The 26,295-nt window shown below is 41.6% G+C and overlaps 1 protein-coding gene across 3 annotated transcripts in view; it reads left to right on the top strand.

The window, feature by feature from the left end:
• The window catches only part of zzef1 (zinc finger, ZZ-type with EF hand domain 1), a 27,972-nt gene extending 1,728 nt beyond the window's left edge, over nucleotides 1-26,244 (top strand). The window contains exons 3-54 of one of the 3 annotated variants that reach the window (XM_053846179.1): nucleotides 38-232; nucleotides 759-942; nucleotides 1,705-1,904; nucleotides 2,251-2,461; nucleotides 2,544-2,660; nucleotides 3,352-3,530; nucleotides 3,669-3,767; nucleotides 3,851-3,942; nucleotides 4,023-4,168; nucleotides 5,121-5,226; nucleotides 5,440-5,658; nucleotides 5,906-5,997; nucleotides 6,063-6,280; nucleotides 6,358-6,491; nucleotides 7,551-7,621; nucleotides 7,714-7,828; nucleotides 7,911-8,073; nucleotides 8,167-8,288; nucleotides 8,366-8,488; nucleotides 10,117-10,286; nucleotides 10,381-10,462; nucleotides 10,551-10,752; nucleotides 11,627-11,748; nucleotides 11,830-12,067; nucleotides 12,146-12,225; nucleotides 12,301-12,391; nucleotides 12,472-12,904; nucleotides 13,127-13,291; nucleotides 13,372-13,491; nucleotides 13,563-13,724; nucleotides 13,910-14,042; nucleotides 14,117-14,255; nucleotides 14,320-14,485; nucleotides 14,554-14,816; nucleotides 14,927-15,099; nucleotides 15,192-15,372; nucleotides 15,448-15,611; nucleotides 15,712-15,992; nucleotides 16,081-16,255; nucleotides 16,334-16,466; nucleotides 16,535-16,752; nucleotides 17,382-17,690; nucleotides 17,762-17,853; nucleotides 17,952-18,087; nucleotides 18,198-18,557; nucleotides 18,630-18,773; nucleotides 18,837-19,005; nucleotides 19,110-19,208; nucleotides 19,285-19,450; nucleotides 19,824-19,974; nucleotides 21,704-21,775; nucleotides 24,731-26,244. In XM_053846179.1, the coding sequence (XP_053702154.1) occupies nucleotides 38-232; nucleotides 759-942; nucleotides 1,705-1,904; nucleotides 2,251-2,461; nucleotides 2,544-2,660; nucleotides 3,352-3,530; nucleotides 3,669-3,767; nucleotides 3,851-3,942; nucleotides 4,023-4,168; nucleotides 5,121-5,226; nucleotides 5,440-5,658; nucleotides 5,906-5,997; nucleotides 6,063-6,280; nucleotides 6,358-6,491; nucleotides 7,551-7,621; nucleotides 7,714-7,828; nucleotides 7,911-8,073; nucleotides 8,167-8,288; nucleotides 8,366-8,488; nucleotides 10,117-10,286; nucleotides 10,381-10,462; nucleotides 10,551-10,752; nucleotides 11,627-11,748; nucleotides 11,830-12,067; nucleotides 12,146-12,225; nucleotides 12,301-12,391; nucleotides 12,472-12,904; nucleotides 13,127-13,291; nucleotides 13,372-13,491; nucleotides 13,563-13,724; nucleotides 13,910-14,042; nucleotides 14,117-14,255; nucleotides 14,320-14,485; nucleotides 14,554-14,816; nucleotides 14,927-15,099; nucleotides 15,192-15,372; nucleotides 15,448-15,611; nucleotides 15,712-15,992; nucleotides 16,081-16,255; nucleotides 16,334-16,466; nucleotides 16,535-16,752; nucleotides 17,382-17,690; nucleotides 17,762-17,853; nucleotides 17,952-18,087; nucleotides 18,198-18,557; nucleotides 18,630-18,773; nucleotides 18,837-19,005; nucleotides 19,110-19,208; nucleotides 19,285-19,450; nucleotides 19,824-19,974; nucleotides 21,704-21,775; nucleotides 24,731-24,811 (8,456 nt within the window). In that variant the 3' untranslated portion in view covers nucleotides 24,812-26,244. The other 2 variants (XM_053846180.1, XM_053846181.1) reach the window with 2 other exon arrangements.
• Nucleotides 26,245-26,295: the final 51 nt, after the last annotated feature.

A 26,295-nucleotide genomic window follows, 5' to 3' on the forward strand; every position in this document is an offset into this window, starting at 1 on the left:
AACACTGTTTTTGTCTCATTTTTTTTTTTTTTTCAAGGATTTGTTGACATATTTTCCAAGACTAAAGATCGACTAGGGGCACATGCATCTAAGATCCTCAAGTTTTTACACCGAAATCGTATTCCCAGCAGTGCCATACCCTTCCCCATTTTGGAGGGATACAACAGTATTTGTACGATGAGGTCCAGTGTGGTTCAGGATTACCTGGAGTTTGTCCTGCAGAAAGAGAACGGTAATTGTTTAAATCATTGATTCTGATCTGTGTAAGTTTCTTTGTGGTTTGCCTTTGATAAATGTGTTACCAAGAAATTAAGTGTTATTTATGCGAGCTTCCTAAACCTAAAAAAAAACATCTGTCAGTTAATGCTGCACAAGCATCTGTTGATTCTTTAAAGAATGCTACTGACTATTCCAAATAAATGTTTCCCTGGTTTCCTCTCTGGAATGCTGTAAACACGGCTCTGTAATTTAGCTTTCTGTAGTTGTCGTGCTCCCAAATAAACATACAAAAGTATTTATCTCAGGTCCAACTGTAGCTGTTAGTTTCAACATTTTTTATGTATTTACGGAATTAGTCATATACATTTTTTTAATTTAAATTTCATTTTTGTCACATTAGAATTTATATTTTCATAATAAACTTAAATAAAGAGGTTCTGCAACAAATGGGGTCTATATTTTCCTGTACTTCATCATCTTGAAATGCGTGTCTCTCTGTTTCTTAACAAGCTTTTTGTTTGTTATTTTTGACCTTCTAGATTCAGACATCCAATACCGGGCAGAACTGGACCGTGATCCTGAAGTGGATAAAATAAAAGTCGTCAAGCAGTGTTACAGCTCGATCGAGGCTTCATCCAATATCTCGGATATTTACAAGATGACAAGCGGTGACACAACCACTTACTGGCAGTCCGACGGTAGCGCGCGCTCACACTGGATCAGGTGAGACGTTCGTGTCGTGCATCGTGGTGCTGAAGAGGCTCCCACTCTCTGTGGCTGGTACCAGGATGGAATTAGGGACGTGTCAGTGTAGAGAGTACTGAAGGAAAGGAGGCGGGAAGAGGCAAGAATTGGTTTGGTTTGGAGAAGAAAAAGAAGAGAAATGTTAGCCAAGACGAGCAGCAGGAGGTGAATGGACAGGAAGAAAAGGGAAAGGTAGTAGTTTTTTGTTATATATTTCACTGCACAACATTTTGACTATTAAAACTGAGGATGCAAGGTTTGTTTTCCAAGAAAATGTACTATTCTTGTGCTGCACTAAAAGCAGAAGCTACGGCGCCCCTTGTGTCTGGAGGTCATATTAACATTGCGGGCTTTTTAGCAACTATAATTTGCAATATCCAAATGCCGATTTTGAATTTTTTTATTAATAAAGATGAGTGCTTAAAATAAAAGAGCGCCAGTTCAATATTTATGATTGTAATCTCCACCAAGATGGCACAGGAGCTCAGAACGACGTGGCTTCATAAATTCTGTATTATGCAAGCTAAAATTGGGTCAAGCTCATAATAAAATCAGAATGTACTTTTAGGTGTGAGTGTTTATACTGTGAGTTGAGTGAATCTACATTATCTCCAGAAAGATACTGAGGTCTAATCTAATCACTGTATTTTACAGTAGCATTGTCATGCAAATATAACAGCAACATAGATCAAATTGAATCGTGCACTCAGCAGAGTAAAATGTTTCTTTGATTTTTCTCAGATTGAAAATGAAACCAGACGTGGTTTTGAGGCGTCTGTCCATCGCAGTAGCTGCCAATGACCACAGCTACATGCCACAGCTGGTCTCAGTGGTGGTGGGGAAAAGCAGGCATTCCTTGCATGAGATCAGAGTCATCCGCATACCCAGCAACGTCACGGGATATGTAGCACTGTTGGAGAATGCCAACATTACACACCCCTGTGAGTCATCAAGCATATTTCTTTTACCTGAGAATTTCCTCTTTATTTTTGCACATTGCCGAAACAGTTCAGTCAGAATCAAGTGTTTACCTTGAGTGATCATTTTAAGTGATCATTTTGTTTTTTCCTTACACAAATAATGGCTAGATAGCCAGAAAGCTACAGCGATAAGACTAAGAAACGAGTGAAATGTTGGTCAATTTCAGAGATTCAAACTTGAGGCTCAAAGTGAGTTAAAGTTTGTATAGTTATCTATCTTATGCAGTATCTTGGAAGAAATCCCAAGCTATATGAGGGTATTTTTCCTTTGCTTTTCAAGTTTCGTAATTATTTTGCTCATCACCAGATGTCCAAATTAACATCAAGAGGTGCCTGACTGACGGGTGCGACACTCGGGTCCATGGCTTGAAGACACTGGGTTACCAGATCACTAAGAACAAAGAAATGTCTGTTTCGGACGCTTCAGCCATCTGGTACCTTTCGCTCCTTACCTCACTGGTCACCACCTCGATGGAGACAAATCCCGCGCTGGCGCAGACTGTACTTCAGAGCACACAGTAAGGCTGTTTTCATGAATAGTGTTCAAGGCTCAACTGTTACAGAGACTAAAACATAATTTCTTCTTTTTTTTGTTTTTAGAAAAGCCTTACATCACATGCCACCACTCTCCTTAACACCATCTTCCACGGAGTTCCCCAAGTTCTTCTCCGCCAACATCCTGGAGGAGGTGGACGGGTTTCTATTCAGGATAGCAGAGTAATGATCCTCTTTTCATTTGACCCTGTCTTGCCATCTGTTTAAAAGTAAAACACTTAGAATAAATCTGGAATGCTTTTTTTAACATACAGGGCAGAAACATAAGTAAAAAGTGTCAAAGACTGAAGAAAAATAAGTTATTATAATAATAAGATTATTATTTTTATTTGGACCTAAAATATTGTTCTTATAAATAGTTATATAGGAATCTGTAGTTGTTCATTTAGCTACAAACCCCTACCTTGATTATGCATGACAAATTGTCGACTCGATGTGTCTTCCATGTTTGCTCTCCTTTTACATGTTTATTATTTATTATCTATTAATTATTCAGATACAAATACTGTTTGTATACTTCAGCACGTGTCATGGACGTTGACGTATCGTCTGCTAAAGCTACACAGTGCATTGTTATTGTTTATCTCTTTCTATTTCTGACAATGAATGCACAAAATCAATACGTCTGTCAACATGTAAATTATTTCCCAATACTGTTTACAATTTTTAAAAATGTATATTTATCTATTTTCTAGTTGAACCTTGCTGTTTATTTAGCTTTTTAGGGGGTTGTGATCTGTTGAAAAATGTAAAGAGCATGGATGTTAATCCTAAAATGTCAATCTTGTATGCATACAGTTGATGTTCTTGTCAAATGGAATGGTTTCAAATCTAAAGTGTTGCTTTCTTTCAGCTGTTGTGAAAGTCCAGATGCAGAACTGACCCTCCTGGCCTTCGCTCTTGCAAGAGGCAGTGTTGCTAAAGTCCTGCAGGCTCTCTCTTGTATCAGTGACCATGTACCTTGCGAGTACAAGGCAAATTCCCTCATCCTCTCAATGGCCTCTGTTCGGCTCCGCCTTCTATATCGTAATGGTAACTTGTCAAGTCTTGGCGTTATAAGGGTTGATAAGGGAAAAGAAGATGCTTCATAGTTCATTCAGTAGACTATTCCCTTGGTTTATTATAAGTTAGTTTCCAGTCACTTCAATGAATATTTCTGTCCTGTTGCAGGGAAACCTCTTCAGCTCCATCTGCAGGCATGTGATGTGAAGAGCAAGGAGGAGAAATCTGGACCAGAAAACATGTTGGCCGATTCCCCCACTGGTGATGGTGAGACATCTTTATGCTTGACTCTCTCATCTGAAACATTGTGCTTATTCAAGCTCAATGAAACTCTCAATGTTTCCCTCTAGGATTTCTAACTGAAAGCGGCAAAAAGAAAGCCAGCATCATTCTATCAACAGAGGACCAGAGCTACTTTCAAGTGACTCAGATGAGGATCATAGTAAGGACATTTTACCTCGATGATTGACCATGTGTTCACCGTTGTCATATTTCTCACCTGTGTTTTTGGTTTCCACTCAGGTGCGAAAAGGAGCCATTGGTGCTAAATGTGGTTTGGTGTTTGCTTACAAAGACCGCGACGTGTTTGATGCCGAGAAACATTTCAAGAGGTTTAAAAAGTATGATGCTTGGGACTACAAGGACTACAAAGATTTTGTCCGAGACAAGTGAGTTGCTGTTAGTTAAATGGTAAATGTTAATTTAAGAGGCCAGTTTGGATCTTTTTCGAATGTCTGATGTTACCACTATAAGCCAGGAAAATTCAAAATGTTGTTTTATTTGTATTTGATTTTTTATATTACATTCTTTATTACACCAGGCACATGCAGTTACAAAATATTCAATCTACCCTGTTTATGTTGTTTATTGGCTGAGAACTGAGAAATTGATTTTACTCCTTGAGGGGAGATTGGAACTGAGAAATAGGGTGTAAATGCAATTCCAACTGGCCTTGCGAATGATTTGTGCCGAGGTGGCAACCTTATGATATAAATGATCAGTTAAGTCAGCTAGAGTGCTGCACAAGTCTCATCTAGAATGGAGAGTGAAGTACACTCTATAAAACACATGAGAGAGACCAACATTGACCTTTCATTGTTGGAATGTGTGTACGTCCGTGTGTATGGATTGTGTGCAGCTGAAAGAGCAAACTCAAAATATTCATGTTTCAAATGTGTCTATGCTCTACTGTTTGAATTGTGATTTAAGCTATAGTATTTTCCCCATATAATGGACAAATTCATTCGTTTTAAAATTATCATAAAATAATTTCATTATTATGAATTAATAGCGAATCAATGTAAATGTTTGCTGCTGCCCTGTAATGAATCGTAGCTATGTCTATGTTTGGACAAAACATTTAGAAACCTGTGTTCGTGGTGGAATGTTGTGGAGAGTCAAGTTAAATACTACACATAATATAATAAGAATGATCATAATAATAACAATTGTAACAGTACTCGACAGTCTGTTGCCAACTTTTCAACTTGTAAATGAAACCAATACATTAATTGCATCACAAACAGTAATGCATTCCGTCAGTGTTCCTTCAGGTCACTCTCATTGGTCGCAGCAGGGTCTGAATGTTTTGCTGATGTACTTCTGTTACCTGACCCACAGTCTCAGGATGCCTGCTCAGTCCGAGGACGAGCCGATTGGCTGGTTTGAGCTGGAAGATGACTGGAATGACGTGGAGATAAAGCTTCAGCAGTGTCGTGTTGCAAAGGTACACATATCACCCAGTAGTTTTTTTTCCTGATTTAATTTTTATTCGCATTTATTTCTCAATTTAAGCCAGTTAAACTGTGTCACAATGACTCCTTTTGATTATATTGTTGCAGACATTCTTGGCCTTAGCATTAGGTTTTTGTTCACTTTCATTTGTTCAGTGTCACCTGCGACCTCTCTTTGATCCTTCCACGTCTCTCTTTCCCCACAGTTTCTGATGGTGAAGTTCCTCTGCACCAGACAGGACAACGCAGAACGTCTGGGCGTACAGTCCATGACCTTCAGCGGCTACTTGCCCTCTGGACACGAGAAGCTATTGGACCTAGAAGAGCTGCCTTCTGAGGGAGACAGATCAGACAGTGATCCATGCCCAGGCCATCAACTGCTGAACAAGACTCTTTTCTTCATCCAGCAGCTAACACAGGACATGGTATTTCACTTCAGACGTTCACCTGCAAATCTGTTTAAAAATATTTTCTTTGTTGGTGTTGTTTTCCTTTCCTAGGGTCACCCACTTTTAAATATTATTTTAAATTATTATTTTCTTTATACAAATGCTTCCTACATACATATTAACTTAAACAAGTTAACTTGTAACAGTAGCATACCAAGCATTATTTCTGACAAACATTATTAACATGCTTATCACTATGATTCATGACTGAATATTCTTGCAGGATACTTCTCAGCTGAGACAAAAGTACCTATTGGACTTCTCTGGTCTGAACCTTGGCCTTTTCTGGAACTTCTACAATAAACTCAGGCCAATGTGAGTAGAAGTGTGATCAGGCCTCTGCAGTGAACCTTTTGACTTCTATCTTTCTCTCGCCATAGTGAAGGAGAAGAGGCCTTGAAAAGCAGAGTTCTCCTGCTTCAGCTGCTGCAGAACTGTTTCCCTGTGCTACCAAACCCAGTGGAACTCAGAAGCCCAGGGGAGAATGGTGGTGCCAAAGAGAAGATCTTGTCAGGAGCTCAACCCTCCACATCCGGCAGCGAGCACCCAAACGACTCACTCAGGGCGGTGAAGGAACTCTACATCCACCTCTGCCAAAGTAACAGATTCAATGGACACGGTATATTGCACTGACTTTGTGAGAATATGACTAAAGCCAAGTTGTTTCTTTGTCAGTTGTGGATGATCAAGAGCATGAGACCTCCATGGAAAAAGCTTTGTACCAAGAAGCATTAAATGCAGTCCTTCATGGAGCGTCTATTTTCTTCCCTGACAAACACGTCAGACGAGATAAACTCTTCCACATGATGGTAAATTTGACTTCCTTTTTTCCTTGTAAAAGTGTGACATTAAGGATTTCATTTTCTTCACTAAATTTTATTTGCTCATTTGACTGTCACACACCGTAAAATACGTGCTAATTGCATTGATTGTTTATTTTAATATAATGTATGTTCATGTGATTGAGCAGGTTAGAATTCAACCTCGTGGTTCATTAGAATCATTTCATGCTTGGAATTACACAGCGCGTTTTGAACCAGAGCACAATGAGAAGTTGATTAAAAAAGGACTCAGAGAGAAGAAAAATAGTAAACCAAGTTATACTGTTGAAGTTACTTCATTTTTTGTGATCCTGACAACATGGAGGTTTACTTGAATGCTCCTCAATTTACATGGGTTTCCTCCAGGCTCTTTGGTTTCTTCCTACAATTCAAAAACATTTCGGGCATTGCGTGAGTAGTCTAAGTGCGTGGTGGTGCGTGCGTTGTGATTGACCCTCCGGGGGCAGTGTGGGCAATTTAATTTCCTAAAAAGCCACATGACACACTATGACTGTTGTAAGGGGCCAACCAGACAAACAAGACTAAAATTAAAAAAAAAAATCTTTAATAAATTGGAAAACATAAATAATAATAATAAATTTTAAAAACATAAGACAAAATGGGAAAGAAGATGTAATTAGTGGAAAAAAATAATATATATATATATATATATTTGAATGGTGTATGTCATAATTGTGCAAAAAGTTATTTCTTTTCTACTGTATTATTTATTTATTTATTTTGAAGGACAATAAGTATGTGACAATAGTTACATTATAATTGCAAGTAAAAAATAAATAAAAGGTGATCGTAGTTAATAATTATTAATGTTAAAACAAAAAAAAACAAAAAAAAGATATGTATATTAATAGTAGGGATAGATGAATAATTGAATCTACATTTGAATATTTGTTAGTGATTTTGAGGTTTTCACTAGCCTTACGTGGGGCATGCAAATACTGCCAAATTGATTATGATTATATTGTTACCTCAATGGTAGTACTGTCTTTTTGTCCGGAGACAAAACAAAGTTTCGTGTTTCCACAGAAGAACATCACAGAGGAGGATCAGCCTGAGTCTGTTAAGTTAACATTTGCATCATTGTGTAACTATTTCAGGTAAGCCAGCATGATATATACATGATATATACTATATGCTCATCATTTTCGACAGCAGGTGCCTGTGTACTGATTCATTATTTATCCCGCAGTGACCAGGATCCAAGTGGCCTTCTCCTTCTACCCCCAAAAGGAGCTCCAGCTGACTTTGATATCAGCCCTATACTGTCAGTCATGGACACCCTATTGCTAGTAGCAACAAGAGAGGTGCAACAGCAGTCCAAAAAAGTCACTCTATGTTGAAACCCTTCAGCATGACTCAGATTCGCATCTCAACTTTCCCTTGCAGTGTAATGTTATGATGGTGGACGAGGGAGCCGGAAACAGCAGGGCTGTGTTGCTGTCCTTGTTCTGGGCTCTACAGGGCAGCCTCGTATCTTGGTGCTACCTGCAGCTGAAAGGAGGAACTTCTGCCACTGCCATGGAACTCGCACGGAAGATCCTGCTTAAATGTAATTTTTTAAAATATATTTCAAGTAAATTATTTTTTATTTGGGAAGCTTGTTAAAAGACAATTTTCTTATTTCGTCGTGCCCTCTCATTAGATGTGGATCTGTTCTTGGAAAGTATCAAGACAACACTTGGTTCCCTCCTGCAGAGCTACAACGGTGCCGAAATTATCAACAAGCTTGGCAGCTCAATCCTTGCCACAGTCTTCAGACAACTGGTGATTCATTCGCTCACTCTGCCCTTATGGAAATGCGCTCTGTGACAGTCCTAATGTTGTTTTTCTGTTCCTGATAGATGATTTTACTCCTTGAGCTGTGCTCCTTGGACATTCCTCACAGTCTGCTTCTGAAGAGTTTCTCCTCTCTGGTTGTGCTCTTGAGAAGCATGTCCGTTGATACAGGAGATATATTTTCAAAAGTAAGTTTTTTTTTTGTGTGTGTGTCGATTTCTCCTCTCTCTCTCTCTCCTCCCATTAAATAGAGGGGACTTCTCTCTGATTATTGGCTTCACAGTAAACTGAATGGATCACCTCTCAATGATTTATTTGAAGGTTTCAGACGGGCAATTCAACTGCCTTAGACATCGATTTCAGATAAGCACTGTGGACCAATTTGATGCTTGAATACACTTGGTTCAGAGAGGGATGCGGCAACACCTCAGTGCCCTGCACACCACCGCTTAATATCCGTATTAACTGAAGCGAATAGCAGCGCTGACTTTAGTACCGACCTTGTTAAGAGTCTTAGAGTGTTTAGCACCTTCAGTAATTCAAACTTTTACTTCAGTTTTGAGCAGCTTTGTCTGAGCTCTAAAGTTACAGCTACGTCTGAAGTTCAGCCTTGTTCTGCAGCGTTTGGTGAGCGACCTATAGAGACTTGTTTTGATTGTTTGGATTTAATTCACCATTCTGCTCAGTATTAAAAATACATTCTAATTAAATAATTTATTATGTCCATACTTACAATTGGAGGAATATAAAAAGATGAATGCTACACAGTATGTTCTTCTGTAGTGTTACGTAAAAATTCTCTGATAGTATTTACATTTTTAGTGCCAGTAATTAACTCTTTGTAATAATAGCTATTTTTCCATGTTAAATTAAAATATAATTGCTTTAGTGATGCATAAAATACTAGTCATTTCAACAAGTGAAAGTTCCATTTCTTGCAGTTGGTCATGCAACATGCAATACCGCCACACAAAGTAAGATCAAGAATATGAACAAAATTTAATTTCCATTTTGACTTAAAATAGATACTGTAAATAAACTTAGAATAGTTGCATAAAACAAAACATGAGCCTGTGGTGTCACGCTCTTATTATTTTTTATCATTTTCATGAGACCAGAAGTCAATTCCTGGATTTTATCGTACTCTTCTTGGACAGCTTTTTTTCTGTTTTTATGCCCTTGTTTCCATTATTTGATCCCGCTCTTGAGCTGCTTATTTTATTGCAGAACTTTTGTGTAGAGGTGAAGTTCAGTGCAGTGTTGCAGGTTAAACAGGGACATTTGACGTTTCTCCCCGGCAGCATTGTTTTCAGTTTTGGTTATTTGCAGTTGTTTTCATCATTTCAACCCCGTTTTTAGAGTCAGCATTTATTTTGTTGATATCTCCAGCAAGCCAAGATCATGTAGTAGTTTACACAGTGCCAGCATTGGTACTGGAAGTTAACATGCAGGTACTGTGGACAGTGGTGTGGAAGTGATAGGGGATCTTTCACCCCATTAATGATCTAAAGTGGCCCAGAAACAGGTATAGTAGTATAAGAATCCACACTGTGAAACAAAACAGTGGCATTAAGTAAAACCTATAAAAGTCTAAATTACTGTATTCATTCACACCTGGTGCAGAGAGTCACATCAGGCAGCATAACAGCCCCAAGCAAGTCTTGCTGTCCTCAGTGCAGAACATTGCAGGAAGACAACTTAGGGTACCATTCATGGCAAACTTTGGGTGATATGCAACGTTTTTAAAAAATGTTTCTCACAGAGACTCTATGCTAAACGCATGTATTGCTTGATAATGTTCCCCCTTCGTTGATAGATGGACCAGGAGAGCTGGCATCATCCCCAGCTGCCTGTGGTGCTGAGAACGTGGAACATGGAGTCCCCACACAACTATGAGAACTGCCGCCATGAGACCAACATCTTTGCTTGCCCAGGAGCTACTTCCTTTGAAGTGGAGTTCGACGAGCGCTGTGAGACAGAAGTGAGGTGATGAAGCTCACAAAGTAATTTCAGATTTTTCTTTTACATTTTTATTCATTAAAGCTATTCTCTCCTATTCTCTTGGTGCACTTATGTTTAGGTACGACTACCTGGAGTTCACAGATTCTCGAGGTGGAAAGGTGCGCTATGATAAGAAGGTTGGGACAGAAAAGTGGCCGAAGGTAATTTTACATCAAAAACACTGTTTAATAAACTCATTGAATCCCTGAACACCTTGATTGTTGTTTGTTATTTTTTTTTCCCCTGCAGAAGGTCACTTTCGATGCTGGTCCTCAGCTTCAGTTCCTCTTCCATTCTGACAGCAGTAACAATGAGTGGGGATACAAGTTCTCAGTCACGGCCATGGGGCTCCCTGACTTCACTATCTCTTGGATGTCTGACGTGCAGTTGCTGGTGGCTCGGCTGATGGGCCGTCTTGCCTCCAGAACTCTGGCGCTGAAGTCTCCTCAGGGTGAGTGTGTTGTTTCCTATCTGTTTTCAAGCGTTGAAATTACACAGAGATGTCAAGCTTACAAGTCTGTTGTCCGGTACGGACAATAACGATTCGTAAGACTGCATCAATTTTTTTTACTTTGTTTTCAGTGGACCTTTTCTCAGTACTTTTCTATAGCTTCTCTCTTTTAGCCTTTCTAAAAAGCATGATCATCACAGGAACCATTTTTAATTGACTTACCAAAATCAAGAATGTGTTTCTGACTTGTGTAGCAATTTTTTATTGACAAATTAGCCCGGCGCAAATTAGGAAATGTGAGGGTTTGTTTTCCTCCAGCCCAGAGGATTAGGTCTCAGCTATGGAGTGAATAAAAGGCTTCCGTGTGAAAGCCAGGTCCAGCCAGAGTTCTGACACTGTATCTATGATCTCCTCTTAGCATTTTTCAGTTTTCCAACTAAGTGGAACTGTCATGATGCGAAGCGATTGGGTATTTAAGGAAGTGTAACCAACATTGTCAAATGTGGAGAATATTAATTTATTAGGGGGTTCAACTTGGGTCATCAGAAGCAACTACTGTCTCTAAGCAGAGAAATTTTGTCAAAGCCTACTCCAAGGGAGGCAAAGTACCTGACTTCGAGATCATTTATGACCCTTACCACGTCAGGCAGGGGTTCAAAAGGTCCTTACTTCTTGGTAAATAATATGTATTCCTTCCATACTTTTGGAAGGTTAACTGTCAAAATTACATTTAAGTCATTTTGATGTTAGGCTTTGGAAGAAAGCTGCGCTGCACTTGGCAGAAATATGTCAAAAGTCAATTGATAGGTTATAGCTAATTTAGTTGGATACAGTTCTTCCCCCCCTAAACTTAGAATATTACATGTTTTTTCAGAGATTTGCTCAGTGAAGGAACTTCCCCCGGGAAAGATGTCGCATGTTCAGGCCTCGCCTCTTTGGAAACCTATTCTCAGGCATGGAGTTTTAGAAAGCCGGAGCTCGGATGAGACTGCTGTGGTATGGACTCTTACCAAATCTGTTTTCAGATGTTTATGAAAGCACACAGATTTTCTTACTCCTATTTTCATGTTGGTTTAGATGAACAGCAGCAGTGTGGACGACGTGTTGAGGTCATTGCTCAGTTTTGCCCAATGGAATCCTGACCAGGAGCCGGACAGTGGAACAGAACAGCTTAAGGTCCTCATACAGTACTGTCAGAAACAGGCTATCAGAAATGAAATCGCCACTGGATCAGTTGTTGATCATGCTGTGAATGCCATTTGGGCTGCCATGGTTTACCATACACCATCCCTGGTCCAAGCTCTGAAGACCTACGGTAATCATCTGCTACTTCAATAGTCCCATCATTTGTTTTCGGGACTAATTTTTGTTTTATTCTGTATTGTTTGAATAGTCAACCAGGACTGCAAATCCTGTATAAATGAAGACTTCGTCGAGCTGTATTTGGTGGCGGATGGCATCAGAATGTGGATGGTAAGATACTAGCATGATGATACCACATTGTTTTGTTTTCGCCTATTGCCAAGTGACACAACCTGTTTTCTGCAGCTGGAGTTGAAGCAAAGATATCTTGTTGGCAAACTGACTGTTGCTGATGACAAAGAAGGCGGTCAGGAAGAGGTTACCCTGGAAACTCTTTGTAAGAACTGTAGTTTAACACATATAAAAAAAATCAAGTGGTGTGATTTTAATAGTGTTTTGTCTTTCTGTTCCTCTCAGCTGAGATGTGCGTCGAGAAAAGCCTTTTGCTTTTCAGATTTGCACCATGTGGAATGTCCAGCCAGACGGCAGAGGGCGCCATTGTTCGTCTTCACAGCTCAGGTTCGATATCAGAGGAGGACTTCCAGGGGGTCTCGTCTGTAAATGATGAGAGCAGTGAAGGGAAGAAAGAACAGAGCCAGCCTGCCACTCCTCAACCCCAAGCCCCATCGACTTGTGGGCATGTCGGACAAGAGCTCTCATCTCCCCAGCAGGGGGAGCCAGCGTCTCCTTCTACCTTTCCAAGCAAAGCTATGTTCAGTCGGGCGCGGCTTCGTCTTCTGTCTTGTCGTTCTGTGGAGGAGCCTCGTTCGACACCTCCAATCAAAGAGCGTTATCCTGTCGTCAAAGACATCCTGAACTTCATTAAAGACCAGGCTCTGACAACATCCAGGTGACTGAACAAACTTTTGTCCCTTGCAGCATTGCAGCTTGCAACTTTTCAATTTGACCCACAAGTTTGTGTTTTTGTTGGAGCTAAAAATAACAAATCTTGAAACTTCCACTTATGTCTGTAAATGACTGCAGTACTTAATGAATAAAGACAAAATATTCAAATTATGATATTTAGTAAATATTAAGTGAGTCTTACAGCATTTCTTCTGTTCTGTTCTAGCATTCTGCAGACCTTGTCACTGAACAAAGCCCAGGCTCTCAGTGTCTGCAAAGTCCTGGAAATGGTACAAGAATGTCTGCACTCACTGGGAAAGCCACACCTGTTCCAAGCCCCCTGCATCCTGTTTCTGCAGGAGCTGCTTGCATGCCAGAAGGACTTCACCAGGTGCGTCTGAAGAACATCTCAAACTGTTGAGTAGATCTTGCACATAATGGACATAATGAAACATTAACTTCCTTTCACAGTTATTTCTCTCAGCTGTCCGATAATGGACAAAAGCTGGGAGAGAAAGTAAGACATTCCTACCATCAGCTTGTTCTTACGCTGGTTGAAGCAGTCCAGGGATTCAGCAGTCTCAATGAGAAGTAAGTAGAGGACAATATTAAACGTTAAATCTACATATTTGTGTCACCAACTCTGTTGTGCTCCTCCTCAGAGCCCTTCTTCCAGCTTTGTCCTGCATACAAACGTGCTTGTTGCACCTTCTTGACATGAGCTGGGAGGTTGAGGACCTTCATCTCTTCCTGAAAATTAAACTTCCTGACCTGCTGCTGAGCATGTCCCAGGAGAACATAAGTGTTCACGATATTGCAATCAGGTATATTGTGTAGTTTTTTTTTGTTTGGCTCTGCAGCTGTCAAATATGCTGAGAATAAATCAAATAAACATAAGCCTTGGTTTCTCAGACTACATATGAAAACAATGGTGAAATTATTAAATGTGGAAGATTTGTGAGTTTTATTGAATTAAATTAATGTGTTTGATTTGTTTTTATTTTTCCAGTCAGTGGACAGAAGACGATGAAATTGCAGACTACAAAAGGAATCAAGACTGGATGGATGAGTGCATGGATGGGATGTTTGAAAAGTGGTACAGCAAAATCGATGAAGAAGAGGCGATGGAAGATAAAAGAAAGGTTGGTCACTGTTGGATTTCCGCTAAAACAAAGAGTTCTAAGCTCTATTGTTTGTGTTTTTTCCCCGTCAACAGATGCACATGTTCATCGCTCGCTATTGTGACCTGCTCAACGTTGTGATCTCCTGCGATGGCTGTGAAAGAATGGCGCCTTGGCACCGGTACCGATGCCTGCAGTGTATGGATATGGACCTTTGCAAGACCTGCTTTCTCAGTGAGTTCTCCTGAAGTCTTCTGAACTATATTTTGCAAAGCCTAAGATTTATGGTCTGAACTAGGTGGCGCCAAACCTGAGGGACACGAAGACGACCATGAGATGGTGAACATGGAGTACGCTTGTGACCACTGCCAAGGTCTCATCGTGGGTAGCAGGATTAACTGCAATGTGTGTGAGGATTTTGACCTGTGCTTTGGTTGCTACAACGCCAAAAAGTATCCTGACAGGTAACGCATACTGCATAAGCCTTGCTCTCCAATCACAGGTCACACATTAAATTACAACTTTTCTTTAGTCACCTGCCGACACATCGGATCACGGTTTATCCCATGGTGACCATAAGAATCAGTGACCGTCACAGACTGATCCAGCCTTACGTCCACAACTACTCCTGGCTTCTGTTTGCTGCTTTGGCCCTCTACACGTCAGACCTGAACAGCGGGATGCAGACGGAGGGAGAATGTTTAGACAGCAGCACCCTCAGTCAGGCTGCGACTTTGCAGACACGCTGCTCCCAGCTCATCACTGATTGTCTCCTCAAGGGTCAGCCAGGAAAGGGTAACTATTTTGACTGAAAATGTCAAACTATATATGTAAAACTGAATAACCAGAAAATTACCATGTTATAAAATATCAATGCTATGTGTTCTGCGTCTTTCCTTCGATAGCTCTGCGGTCCTCTGCTCTGCTGGCTCTGCTGTTGTCTAATGATTCAGCCTCAGACAGTGAGCTGTGTCCAGTGTCTCCGGAGTCGTCCCAAGAGCTCAGTACTGCCACCGATACCTCGTCTCTGCCAGGCAGCACAGCAGCCATCTGCTCCCCGTCATCTCCCAAAGACAAGGTGACACATACAGCATGCGTCTTTGCATACAGATTAAGTGTAGTACTAGTCTACCTTCCTACCACCAATGATGTTGTTTATCTTTTACACAGAGGAAACCCTCTGGCAAGGAGAAAAAGAAAGAAATCAGCGCACCTTCAGAAGCACCCTCACCGCCGACCAGTATTGAAATGGAAAAGAAGAAGCTGGTTTCACAAGATACTCTGGACTCCAACAGCCTCAGTAAGACTCCGTCGGTGTCCAGTGAAGATCCTTTGTCTCCCGTAGTCCGACGTAAGAACCTCCATTTTACTGATGCACTGCTGTTATACTTCCAAAATTCTGACTTGATGTTTGATCTGCTCTCAGCTTCAGAGTCTGGACCAGGAACGATCAATTCACCCGTCTCTGACATCATGAAGGAGTCCAACGCGAGGTTGCCGCAGGTTCCTTTACAGGAACAAGTTTTCTCTGAATGCTCCAGAGAAAGGATTCTTGGTCTATTAGCAGCCATGCTGCCTCCAGTGAAACCGGTATGACAATGTGACAAGGCCGTTTGGGAAGAGAATTTAGGAAGACACACTTGATTTGTGGTCAGTCGCCTTTGAATTCAGATTTATGCTCTTGTTGCAGGGCATTACTCTGTCTCTGCCCAGCGTGATCTCCATCCTTCACCAGCTTTTCCGAGTGGTCATCTCTAATGCCGGCTCGGTCAATGAGACCTACCACCTCACGCTGGGACTGCTCGGCCAACTGCTGCTGCGAATCACTCCAACAGAGGCTGACTCGGCCATGACGGAGGCCTTGGCAGACAAATACGAGCTGATGACTCAGGGAGACGCTGCCAACTCTGACTCACCAGGCTGGAAAACTATTCATCTGCTCTTCAGCCTGGGTGCCGTCTGTTTAGACAGGTAGACGTACAATGATTTTGATCATTCATTGTAGAAATGTATTTTTTAATTCCAACATAAACATGACTGAAAAAACTCTCTTGCGCAGCCGGATTGGCCTGGACTGGGCGTGCACAGTGGCCGACATCTTGCACAGCCTAAATGTTTGCCCTGAATGGAGCTCGGTCATCGTTGCCTTCACTGATCATTGCGTTCGACAACTTCCACAGTCTTTCAAACGCACCAACCTCTTCACTCTACTGGTTTTGGTCGGATTCCCCGAGGTAAGAAGCAATCTAGAAACATCTTAATAGGGTGGTTCTTGAGTCCCAGAGTTACTTTGTTTCGCCTGTCTCCTGAAGGTTCTGTGTGTGGGCACCCAGACAGTATTTATCGACAATGCCAACGAACAACACAATATGATCCTGCTGAAACATTTCACTGAGAAGAACCATGCTGCAGTGGTGGATATTAAGACACGCAAGAGGAAAACCGGTAAACAAATTGTGAGATAAAGATACTCACAGAAAACAAAATCTCACTTGTGATCTCCTCTGTTTTAGTCAAAGACTACCAATTGATCCAGTCTCAGGACTCCAGACTCCCCGGGCAGCCTGAGTCCCAGTCCTCTTCAAAGTCGCTGCTCAGCCTCTACCTGAGCGATTTTGTCTCCATCATCAGTCACCTGCTTCAAAACAGTCTAGACAATAGCTCTACTGATGCTGTCGAGTCTTCCTGGGTTCTGTCCTTGGCCCTCAAAGGTCTCTACAACACACTTAAGGTACCATTGCATTACTCAAATACACACGTTGAACACTACACAACAGCAGAGTTCCCAAGCAACTATAGGAATGTATTCCCAATGATCGTCTGCCTCTCCTTACGGTGTTTATCAGCATCCGAGAAAAGTCATGACTGAAAATGGTGATAATTTAGAACACAATCTAAACGGCTGGATTTCATAAGGTTACAGTAATTGCAAAATAGTTTTTCATATTTACCGCAATACTCAGTGAATATGATATTTGTATATGATATTTTCCCCTTGAAGATAACAGTAATAACTATCGTGACAAAATGTGGACTACCAGCGTTTTGACGTTTTCTCTTTCACTTTCTCCTGTATGGTTTCTTCTTTGCGTCTCCCTTGTGCTTGAGGAGCTCCGTTGCGTTACTGCCACCTGCTGTCCAATTGTGCTCATTGCAATTGGAATATACACGGATTATACCTGATTTCTGCCTATAGGAGGCAGTTGACAGGTGTTAATAAGTTGATGTTACATTTTTTCTGCATTATGAAATTCAGATGGATTTTTTTCCGTTTTTGTGCTCTGAAATTTGTAGTACAAATAGAACTTGAGAAAGTAGTGACATCTTTTTTTTTTAATCTTTTTTTAATCTCGTGTGTAGAAGAATGGCGTGGAGGAGGCTCAGGAGGCAATCCAGAAGTCAGGACTGACCCAACTCCTGGTCAGGAAGTGTAGCAAAGGGACAGGCTTCAGCAAACTCTGGCTTCTCAGAGACCTGGAGATTCTCTCCATCATGCTTTACTCGTCCAAGCGGGAGATTCATTCTATGGCCCTGGATCCTGAACGAGACCAAAGAGAGCAGGAGAAGGAGCATGACTCAGACCACTCCAGCAGCTGCACAGATGACGGGAATGTACACAAGTCTGACCCGCTGGAAGGCCTCGACGAAGAGACAAAGATGTGCATCCAGGTGAACGCAGATCGCACCTCACTTATATTCACATGTTCAGCGCACTCATTTTTGCAATTGTTTGACCTCAGGATGCCTTAAATACGCCGCTGCCCATCTTGCGAGCCATGTATGAGCGGCAGATGAAAAGAACCGATTCCCTCTTCGAGGAGATGGAAAAGAGGTATGTGATCAGTGTTTTTTTTTTTTTTGTTTAAAATTCAATCCTGTTTTGAAATTATAGTGCCACAGATGAATCACGTGCCGTATTTTGTTTCTAAGGGTTGACAGTGAGGAAATAAAAATTGATGAGACGGTCTGCACTCTCGCTCAGAAGTGGCTAACAGGCAGACGCACTCGCTCCGAAGAGCGGAACGCCAAAGCTGTTGACACCGACATCAACGTGGTGTCGTGTGTGGTGAGAAATCCTTTCATAGAATTGTCTCACACTCATAGTTTGTCCAGCTGATTATGACGACACACAGAGAGATGGTTAGAAATCATCTGTGCCGTTTCTTGTCCCTCCAGTCCAAACCCTGTCACTGTGAAAAGGCCACAGAGGAAATCAATGCTGTGGTTCAGAAGCTCATCACCAATTCAGAGAGCGACCGGCAACTCAGCTACGCCAAACAGCGACGGACCAAGAGCTCGGCGCTTCTTCACAAAGAGCTTGATGTTCGGAGCAACCGAGCTGTCCGTCAGTACCTGGTGAAGGTCAATCAGGCCATTGCCACCTTGTACGCCCGCCACGTGCTGGCCACGCTGCTGGCGGACTGGCCTGCAGATGCAGCTCTGAGCGAGGAGGCTCTGGAACTGAATGGTGCCTCTCACCTGGCCTACATCCTCGATATGTTGATGCAGCTTGAAGAAAAGTCACTGTGGGAGAAGGTAGTTTTTCTTGGAACTCATGACGGGATGTTTGTTTATATCCTGACCCTCCTACATTAAATGTCTGGTCAGATTCTTCAGCGGGTCCTGAAGGGCTGCAGTATGAGTATGCTGTGCAGTCTGTCTCTCACTGCCTGTCAATTCATGGAGGAGCCAGGCATGGCAGTGCAGATCCGGGAATCCAAACACCCGTACGAGAACCACACTAACATAGAGGTGTGTTCAAGCTGTTCTTTTTGGTGCATCGAACATTTGCAACAATTCTCGTCTATTATTCAGGACAAGGTGCACATCCCCGGAGCCATTTATCTTTCTGTCAAGTTCGATTCCCGCTGCTACACAGAGGGAGGCTGCGATGAACTTGTCATGTCTAGCAGCAGTGATTTCCTGCAAGACACATACAACTTGAGCGGTTCTCCTCAGAAATGGGCTGACTTCGAAATCCCAGGTGAGAAAACTGGAAACTTGAAAACTTTTTTTTGTATGGTTAGATCAGAAAATAAATTATTTTTGTACTGTTGGATAAAAAAATAATCAATGTTGCTCTTTCAGGCGACACCCTTTACTATAAGTTTATGTCAGATATGAGCAACACCGAGTGGGGGTACAAGTTTACAGTAACCGGTGGTCACAGAGGACGATTCCAGACAGGTACGGTTGTTTTCCATGCACAGTGCAGTACGGCATTATCAAGATTCAATTTTTATAATTGTGTTTCTTCACTCAGGTTTTGAGATTTTGAAGCAAATGTTGGCAGATGACAAGTTGCTCGTTCACCTGCCATTGGCTGACATCTGGGAGTGGCAGGTGGGCGTGGCCTGTCGGCAGACCGGGAGCCAGAGGCTGAAAGCCATCCACTTGTTGCTTCGTCTACTGCAGTGCCAGTCACAGACGTAAGGGAGTCAAGTTATTGAGATGAGTCGGTGACCGAAACCAAAATAGCAAAATTTGTAGTTTCTAATACGAGCCAAATCAGTGTACAACTTCAGTGGCTTCAATACCCTTTTTGACTATTGAATCATTAACCTTTATATATTCCACCTGAAATTCATTTATTTTTTGCTCTTATCTCACACTTGCATCATCAAGATTGGCGCACAGGTTTTGGCAGGAACGTGTTTCTACCCGGAAAGTCTTTATTATTCCACATTGTACAATTAAATCTTTGTGAATTGCTTACTGAATGGGTTGTTTCATCTCATGTTTCATAAAGCCTCGATGCAAAATCTCTCCGGCGTTCTGCATCACTCTTTTTCTGTGCTCCAGAGCCTGCGAGCTGACCCTGCTGCGCCCTCTGTGGCAACTCTTCATGACGATGGAGAGCGGTCTGAGCCAGGATCTGACCAGCGGCACTCTGCTGCTGCCGCTACACCGAGCACTCGCGGAGCTCTTCTTCATCGCCCAGGATCGCGCCGCTGTAAGTAGAGTACACACATGTAGAGTCACGACTGGAACACAAACAGGCAAAGCCGCTGCTGTATGGAAGCCTCTGTTTGAGCAGCGGGAGTGGCAAAGTGACATTTGATGACATTCAAGTCATAATTCCAGTTGTGTTGATTTTCCTGCCACTTTGTCAGCAATGTTTACATCTGAGATTAAGAAACAGGTTTGTCCGATTTTGATGGTTGATCATGTGATGTCTGATGATGTTTTTAAGATGCGTGTCTGTCAGATGAAGACGTCCTTCTCCTTGATCTCGAAGAATCCCTCAGCTCATTGTTAGATCCGAATTCTCAACTGTTTTTGATGGCAAAGAGCATGGTTATACTGTGCCCACAAATTAAGACTGAATTTTGTAGTTTTTCTGCTCGAACAACAGGGGGCAGTAGCAGCACTAATAGGTGACGCATCAGCTTTGAAATATGCGACAGGATCAGTCGCAAGTAGAGGTTGCTACATGTTTCATTTCAGAGACCAATAAAAGCAAAGGCCAGGCTTCGCTATTAGAAGCTTTTTGCCTTGTTGATGACTGTGTTCATCCTTGCAGGAAGTGGCTACAGGTTGCAAGCATTTGTGCCTGCCAGTTGTTGAACAAATATAATATAAATAGGTATTGTTCGGTGATTATACAGACCGAGATCATATCTTCATTGTAGAAACGATTCTTATAGAAACATTTAGGACTATGTTTTCGATGGTGTCAAACTTGAGGTCTCGGGGCCAAATCCGGCCTGAAAAGTCATTCCATGTGGCCTGCAAGATCTTTGAACATGTATACTGAAGAAAGCTGTGTGCAGACTACTTTACACAACTACTGCCTTTCTGTTGGACTCCAGTACTGGGCCTGGCATCCAATATATTTTTTAATTCCAGTCCCGATGTAAACTTTCAGGCTTTCCAGAAAATATCTACCTAGCCAAGAAACTGAGTTGCCTTTAACAGGAAGTAAAAAGTCGGCCTGAATTCAAACCTTTGTGATTGAGTTTGTCACCTCAATGGCCGAGCCGTCCGTGTCATTGTGTATCTGTTGTGATGTCGCTCTGCTCCATGCGACCCCACCACTTGTTTATTTCTGTTGTGGGTTTTATACTCACAAACTTCACAGACCATTTCACTGCAATCCCACCACCTCAGGAAGCAAAGGTTATTTTCGGGCGGTGAGCAGCGCGGACCGTACAAATTACACCAGGATGTTCTGCAGCATAAACATTTTGGATAGATGTGGCGGACAAAGCTCTGGTTTATGTATTTGAAGTTGTAAAAGATCCAGTTGTCCCGTCACAGCCCATTAAGCGCCTCTTTTGTCTTATCCAAACCTTCAAACTTTTAATGCTTATATAACCTCAGGTATGTCTGAATCCTGGGAAATGACTTTCTGACATTCTTCAACTCAGTTTGGAGGGATATTAGAGATTATAATCTCAGCGTTCACCTGGGGACGGAGAAAAGTCAAGGCAGGAGGAAAGATGTCTCTTTTAATACTCCACACTCATCTGAAGTGAATATTTTAAAGTGACTTTAAGAGGTCACTTTTTATCGACTGTATTTTGGGATTTACTATTCACGACTGAATGATGTGCGATTGTGTCGTGCAAACAAAACCACCCTGTAAGAGTTAACACTCCTGTTTCCTCTGGTGACACCGCCGTCATGTCATGGACGTTGCTCTGAGCCAGTTCAACAGCGGAGGTGCTCTTGTGTTCTAGGCACAGGGGATGCTGCAGGAGTACTTGTTAGCCATGACCACGGACGAGCAGCTCATCCATCACACTGCAGTGGTGAGTCTCTTACTGGAATTACAACTGCTGATGAATGTCTGTGCGGTAAACACATTTAAAAAATGAGATAATCACCAGCCCAGAATGTGATTAAGTTCAACTGATCATGTTTATCAGTGGACGTGGAAATGTCCTATTAATACGTTGAGTTCCACCTGAGTAGAAGGAGGGGCACTTCCGTGGAGGTGGCTGTCGTCTGGTCCCTTCTGAATGTGGCTCCAAATTTCAAAGTTGATTTATTCATGACTTCATTTGTCATGTATTGTGTTTACTCATTGAACCAAATACCTTCTCTCTGACCTGACAGTCAGTGAGAATATACCTGCAAAAATCGGTCGTCACATGCCCCAAACTTTTATCCTGAACCTTTTGAATTCGAACAAAAGATTAATTCCAAAAAATGATGTTTTGATGCCCCGTTATTAAGGTTTGAATACAAAACCAGCTTGCATTCAATGTTGGACGTTTGAAATGTGATCACAGAATCCTACACCTTTATCCTTCATGTTCTTGACCCAACATGCTCCTTGTTCTGAGCTATTTGCATGTCCACACAACATCAAACGCACTTGGCATAGTTGTGCTAGCCTCACATGAACATCCTACTTCTGACGCCACTCACTATTTATGTACAGTACTAAGTAAAAACCTGGATGCGGACTTTCACACTATTACCATCTCCATTTTTGCACACTCCACACACTACTGTGGAAAAAAAACCCACACAGTAAAAATGAAGTAATACTCATCAAATTGTATTACTAGGCAGCATGTTGTAGAATTGATAGTTCATAACCATGAAATCGAAAAGTGACAGTGTAGCTGCGTAGTAAATGTACGTAAATGTTACCTATAGCTATTTCTGTGTTTGTTTGTCTTCTGTCAGTTTGGCACTTTTTTTTTTTTTTTTTTTTACACCAAATATTCGCGTCACTTCCTGCTCTGACTGTATAAGAAGGTCTGACTTCAAGTCGTGCTGTTTAAACTGCCCGCAGCAGGAATCTCACTGGTCAGTGAATCATCGAGCCGTTGACACCCCGCAGCTCTCTCCTTGTTTTCATCGTGTGTGGGCTGCACTCAGGACTAATGTGTTTGGTAATTGCGATCCATTAGCATTTTGTGGCAGCGTGAGGCTCGGCGCTCTCCGTGCTGGGGACTAGTGACGCGGTAGAGGTGGTGGGGTGGTCGGGTGTTGAGTTGTTATCTAACAGTTACCACGTTAAAAACAAAACAATTATAGAAGGGCAGAAGTCGCAGCTACACTGACTAACAGTGACGCACATACTGAGAGAAAAATGGTTTTACTCGTGTGTGTGCTCGGCAAACTCACGTCCCTGAAGCTGAAGACACCACATTCAGCACCATTAATGCCACAACACATGTAAATATAACTGAGTTGCTCTGCTCTGGAAATCACGATTTATACATACGAAGTTGATGCTCTCATTTAACAAACCAAGTCAAATGATAAAAAGGTTTAAAATGATAACACATTAGAACATTCTACACTCGACAAATGCAGAATAAAAACCTCCTTGCAGCACTGCTCGATCTGGAACTGACGGTGCGGTGTCGGAACTGGTTAGCATGGTGGCGAATGCTACAAACGTATTCCGCGAGTCTCATCTGAAGTTGCTGAAACCACCAACTAATGTCTAGTCTAATGGATTATGGAATATATTTACTCTATTTCAGTTCCGGACATTCTGTTTCAAGTGCATGGACGCGCTATTATTGTCGTCAGTGAGCTTCAGAACACAGTGACCCCTGGTGGTCACGGTGGATAGGTGTATCGAAATGGCGAGTGAGTCGTGTTGAATTGAGAAACGGGTTGACCCATGGAGGGATAGCTCTGCCTTCAAGAGTTGAATACAAAAAACAAATTGAATTCGAAAAAAAAAAATCATTCTGAAAAATAATGTTTTGATGCCCTGTTATTAAGGTTTGAATACGAAAGAAGGTTTTACATAGTATTTTAAAAAGTTTTCAATACAGCGTGAAAAGTAGTAGTAGTAAAACTAGTGAAGAAGTTTTTTTTTTCGGTTTCAAATTTAATTTACGAATTCAAGTTTTTTTCAGATTCGAAACTTTTTTTTATGATTACGATTTTTTTTTCACTAGTGACGTGCATTCAATGTCGTTGGAGGAAATTGGACATTTGAAAAAATTTGAATCATACAGCGTGGCATTATTCACTTCTTTTATATCATGTTTGATGGCAAGTCGCACCTTAAATAGCATGTACATTGGAGCAGTGTGTTGCATCTGCACTTTTTCTCCCAACATCCACGTGACTAATCCACATATTCATGTGTTTTTACAGCATCACAATATCCGTGTTGCCTGGAAACATCACACCTCAAACCGCGGTGCTGAGTGCTGTCAGTCTTGATTCGGCTCCACCCACAGAGCAAGAACACACCCTCAACCCCACTTCTGTGCTATCAGTTTTGAATTCGTAAAAAAAAAAAAAAATGTAATTGTAAAAAAAAAGGTTTGAATCTGAAAAAAAAAAAACTGTTGAATTTGTAAATACAATTTGAGACTGAAAAAAAACCCCTGTCATACTACTTTAATTTTTAATTTGCATGCTATATTAAACTTTTTACAATATGATGTAAAACTTTTCGTATTGAAACCAAAACAGGGCATCAAAACATAATTTTTCGGATTTTATTATTATTATTTTTTTAATTCATTTTGGTTTTTTGAATTCAAATCTCAATGGCAGAGATATCCCACACCAACCGAACCAGTGTGGTCACTATATAGCAGGAAGTGACATGCGGAACGATAAGAAAGGTTCATAAAGAGAGTCAAATGCATGTCGGGTGTCTGTGTTTACATCCGTGTCCGAGGTATCTGAGGCAGCAGTGTGTGGGGGTCGAGTCGCTTCTTTCTGAAGAGATGTGGTTTGGTCGTGTTCTCCATGTGACGGTCTTCTTCTGTTTGCAGGCGCTAAAGAACATCGCCGCCATCAGCCTGGCCATCGATTACCCAAACAAATCTACCAAGCTCCTGGACACCTCCCAGTGAGACGGGAGGACGGCGACGCGCTGGATGATCTGGTTCACTGTGTACAAAAGGAAACTCATGAAAAGGCCCCCTCCTCTCCTCCATGCTTGGGACTCTATCTGCAGAGGTGGAAGGGGCGGGGCCTCCAAGCGCACTTTCACACTCACTCACAGCCCTTTCTGCCTTAATTCAACCGCGTCAGCATGTGCTTTCACCAGGTAACATCGCCAGCTTTTTATCTTTATTTCCGAGCACCATGCTGAGGGGGACGTGCCAAATTTATTTATTTTTTTTTTTTGTTTGCTGCCAAACGGCTGCCATAAGTTAACCGGCAGCAAAGCAGGTCACCTTGACCTGGTCTCAGCGGAGATGTTGAGCGGCCCAAAAATACTGTCCAGGACAGCGCAGCCTCATTTGTCACCACCGGAGATAAATCACTGACCGACTCCATCGGCCTTTTCACGGCCATATTGACGGGATGCAAAGAAACGCCGGAGTCCAGGTGGCGTTCAAGCGCTGGAAATTCAGCATCCATTTTTCTAGTTAGACTCTGTCACACATCAGAACAGTCAGCTGCGAAGGCATCATGACTGCGGTCCACCTCAACGCTGCAGCTCATTGAAAAAGTCCTAAATAAATAACTAAAATCACTTTATTTGTTTTAGTTTAATCTACTGATTTATTTATTTATTGTCTTGTTTTACCCTCAGATAGCGTCGATGAATGCAGGTTCATAAACTACATGAGTGTCACCTTGTTGCTACACAGAAGTGAAGACTGTATTCACACACATTATGTAAAACACACACACAAGTCGTCCATAGTCATTTTTGATAAACCGATGCTTGTAATACCTCATTTTAAAATCCAGGACTCTTCCATAATAATAAAAAAAAAATGGATGGGTTTCACACCCAGGACTAGAGACCGAAATGATGGAGAGGTTTTGTTTATTTGTTTTTGAAAGAATAGTCTTAGTGGTTTATACCAAAGAATCCGATCATTGTGAGTCGTGTGCGAGTCTTACACCAGAGAGTGAGACACTGAAGCCGAGGAAACATTCATTTTAATTCCCATCCTTTTTTTTTTTTTCCTTTAAATCCAACCAAGTGACAACTCTTTTGTTTACACACCCATCCGCTGCAGTGAAGACACGCAGCCTCAAATCTACGACGTGCCTACGGTTATTAATGAAGCAATCCTAATTTAACTCATTCTAGTGGATAATTCTATTTTTAAAGAGAAGATATATTTGTTTCCTTTGAAGATTTTGTACTTTCCTTTGATCTTTTTTTTTTCTTTTTTTTTTAACGTGGACGCTTGTTGGAAGAGAATTAGTGTGTACATACATATCTGTGAATAATGATTGCATTGGGGAAATACTTTTAAATTAACCCTTAAAGAAATGTATCGGGCAGATGGACACTTTGATTTTGTATGCATGATGCGTTGTTGAGTTGCATTTCTAATAAAATTAGAAATGACTTTTACTCTGCGTCCGTTTT

Source organism: Synchiropus splendidus, chromosome 17 (genome assembly GCF_027744825.2).
Source record: "Synchiropus splendidus isolate RoL2022-P1 chromosome 17, RoL_Sspl_1.0, whole genome shotgun sequence".
Classification (NCBI taxonomy): Eukaryota; Metazoa; Chordata; class Actinopteri; order Syngnathiformes; family Callionymidae; genus Synchiropus; species Synchiropus splendidus.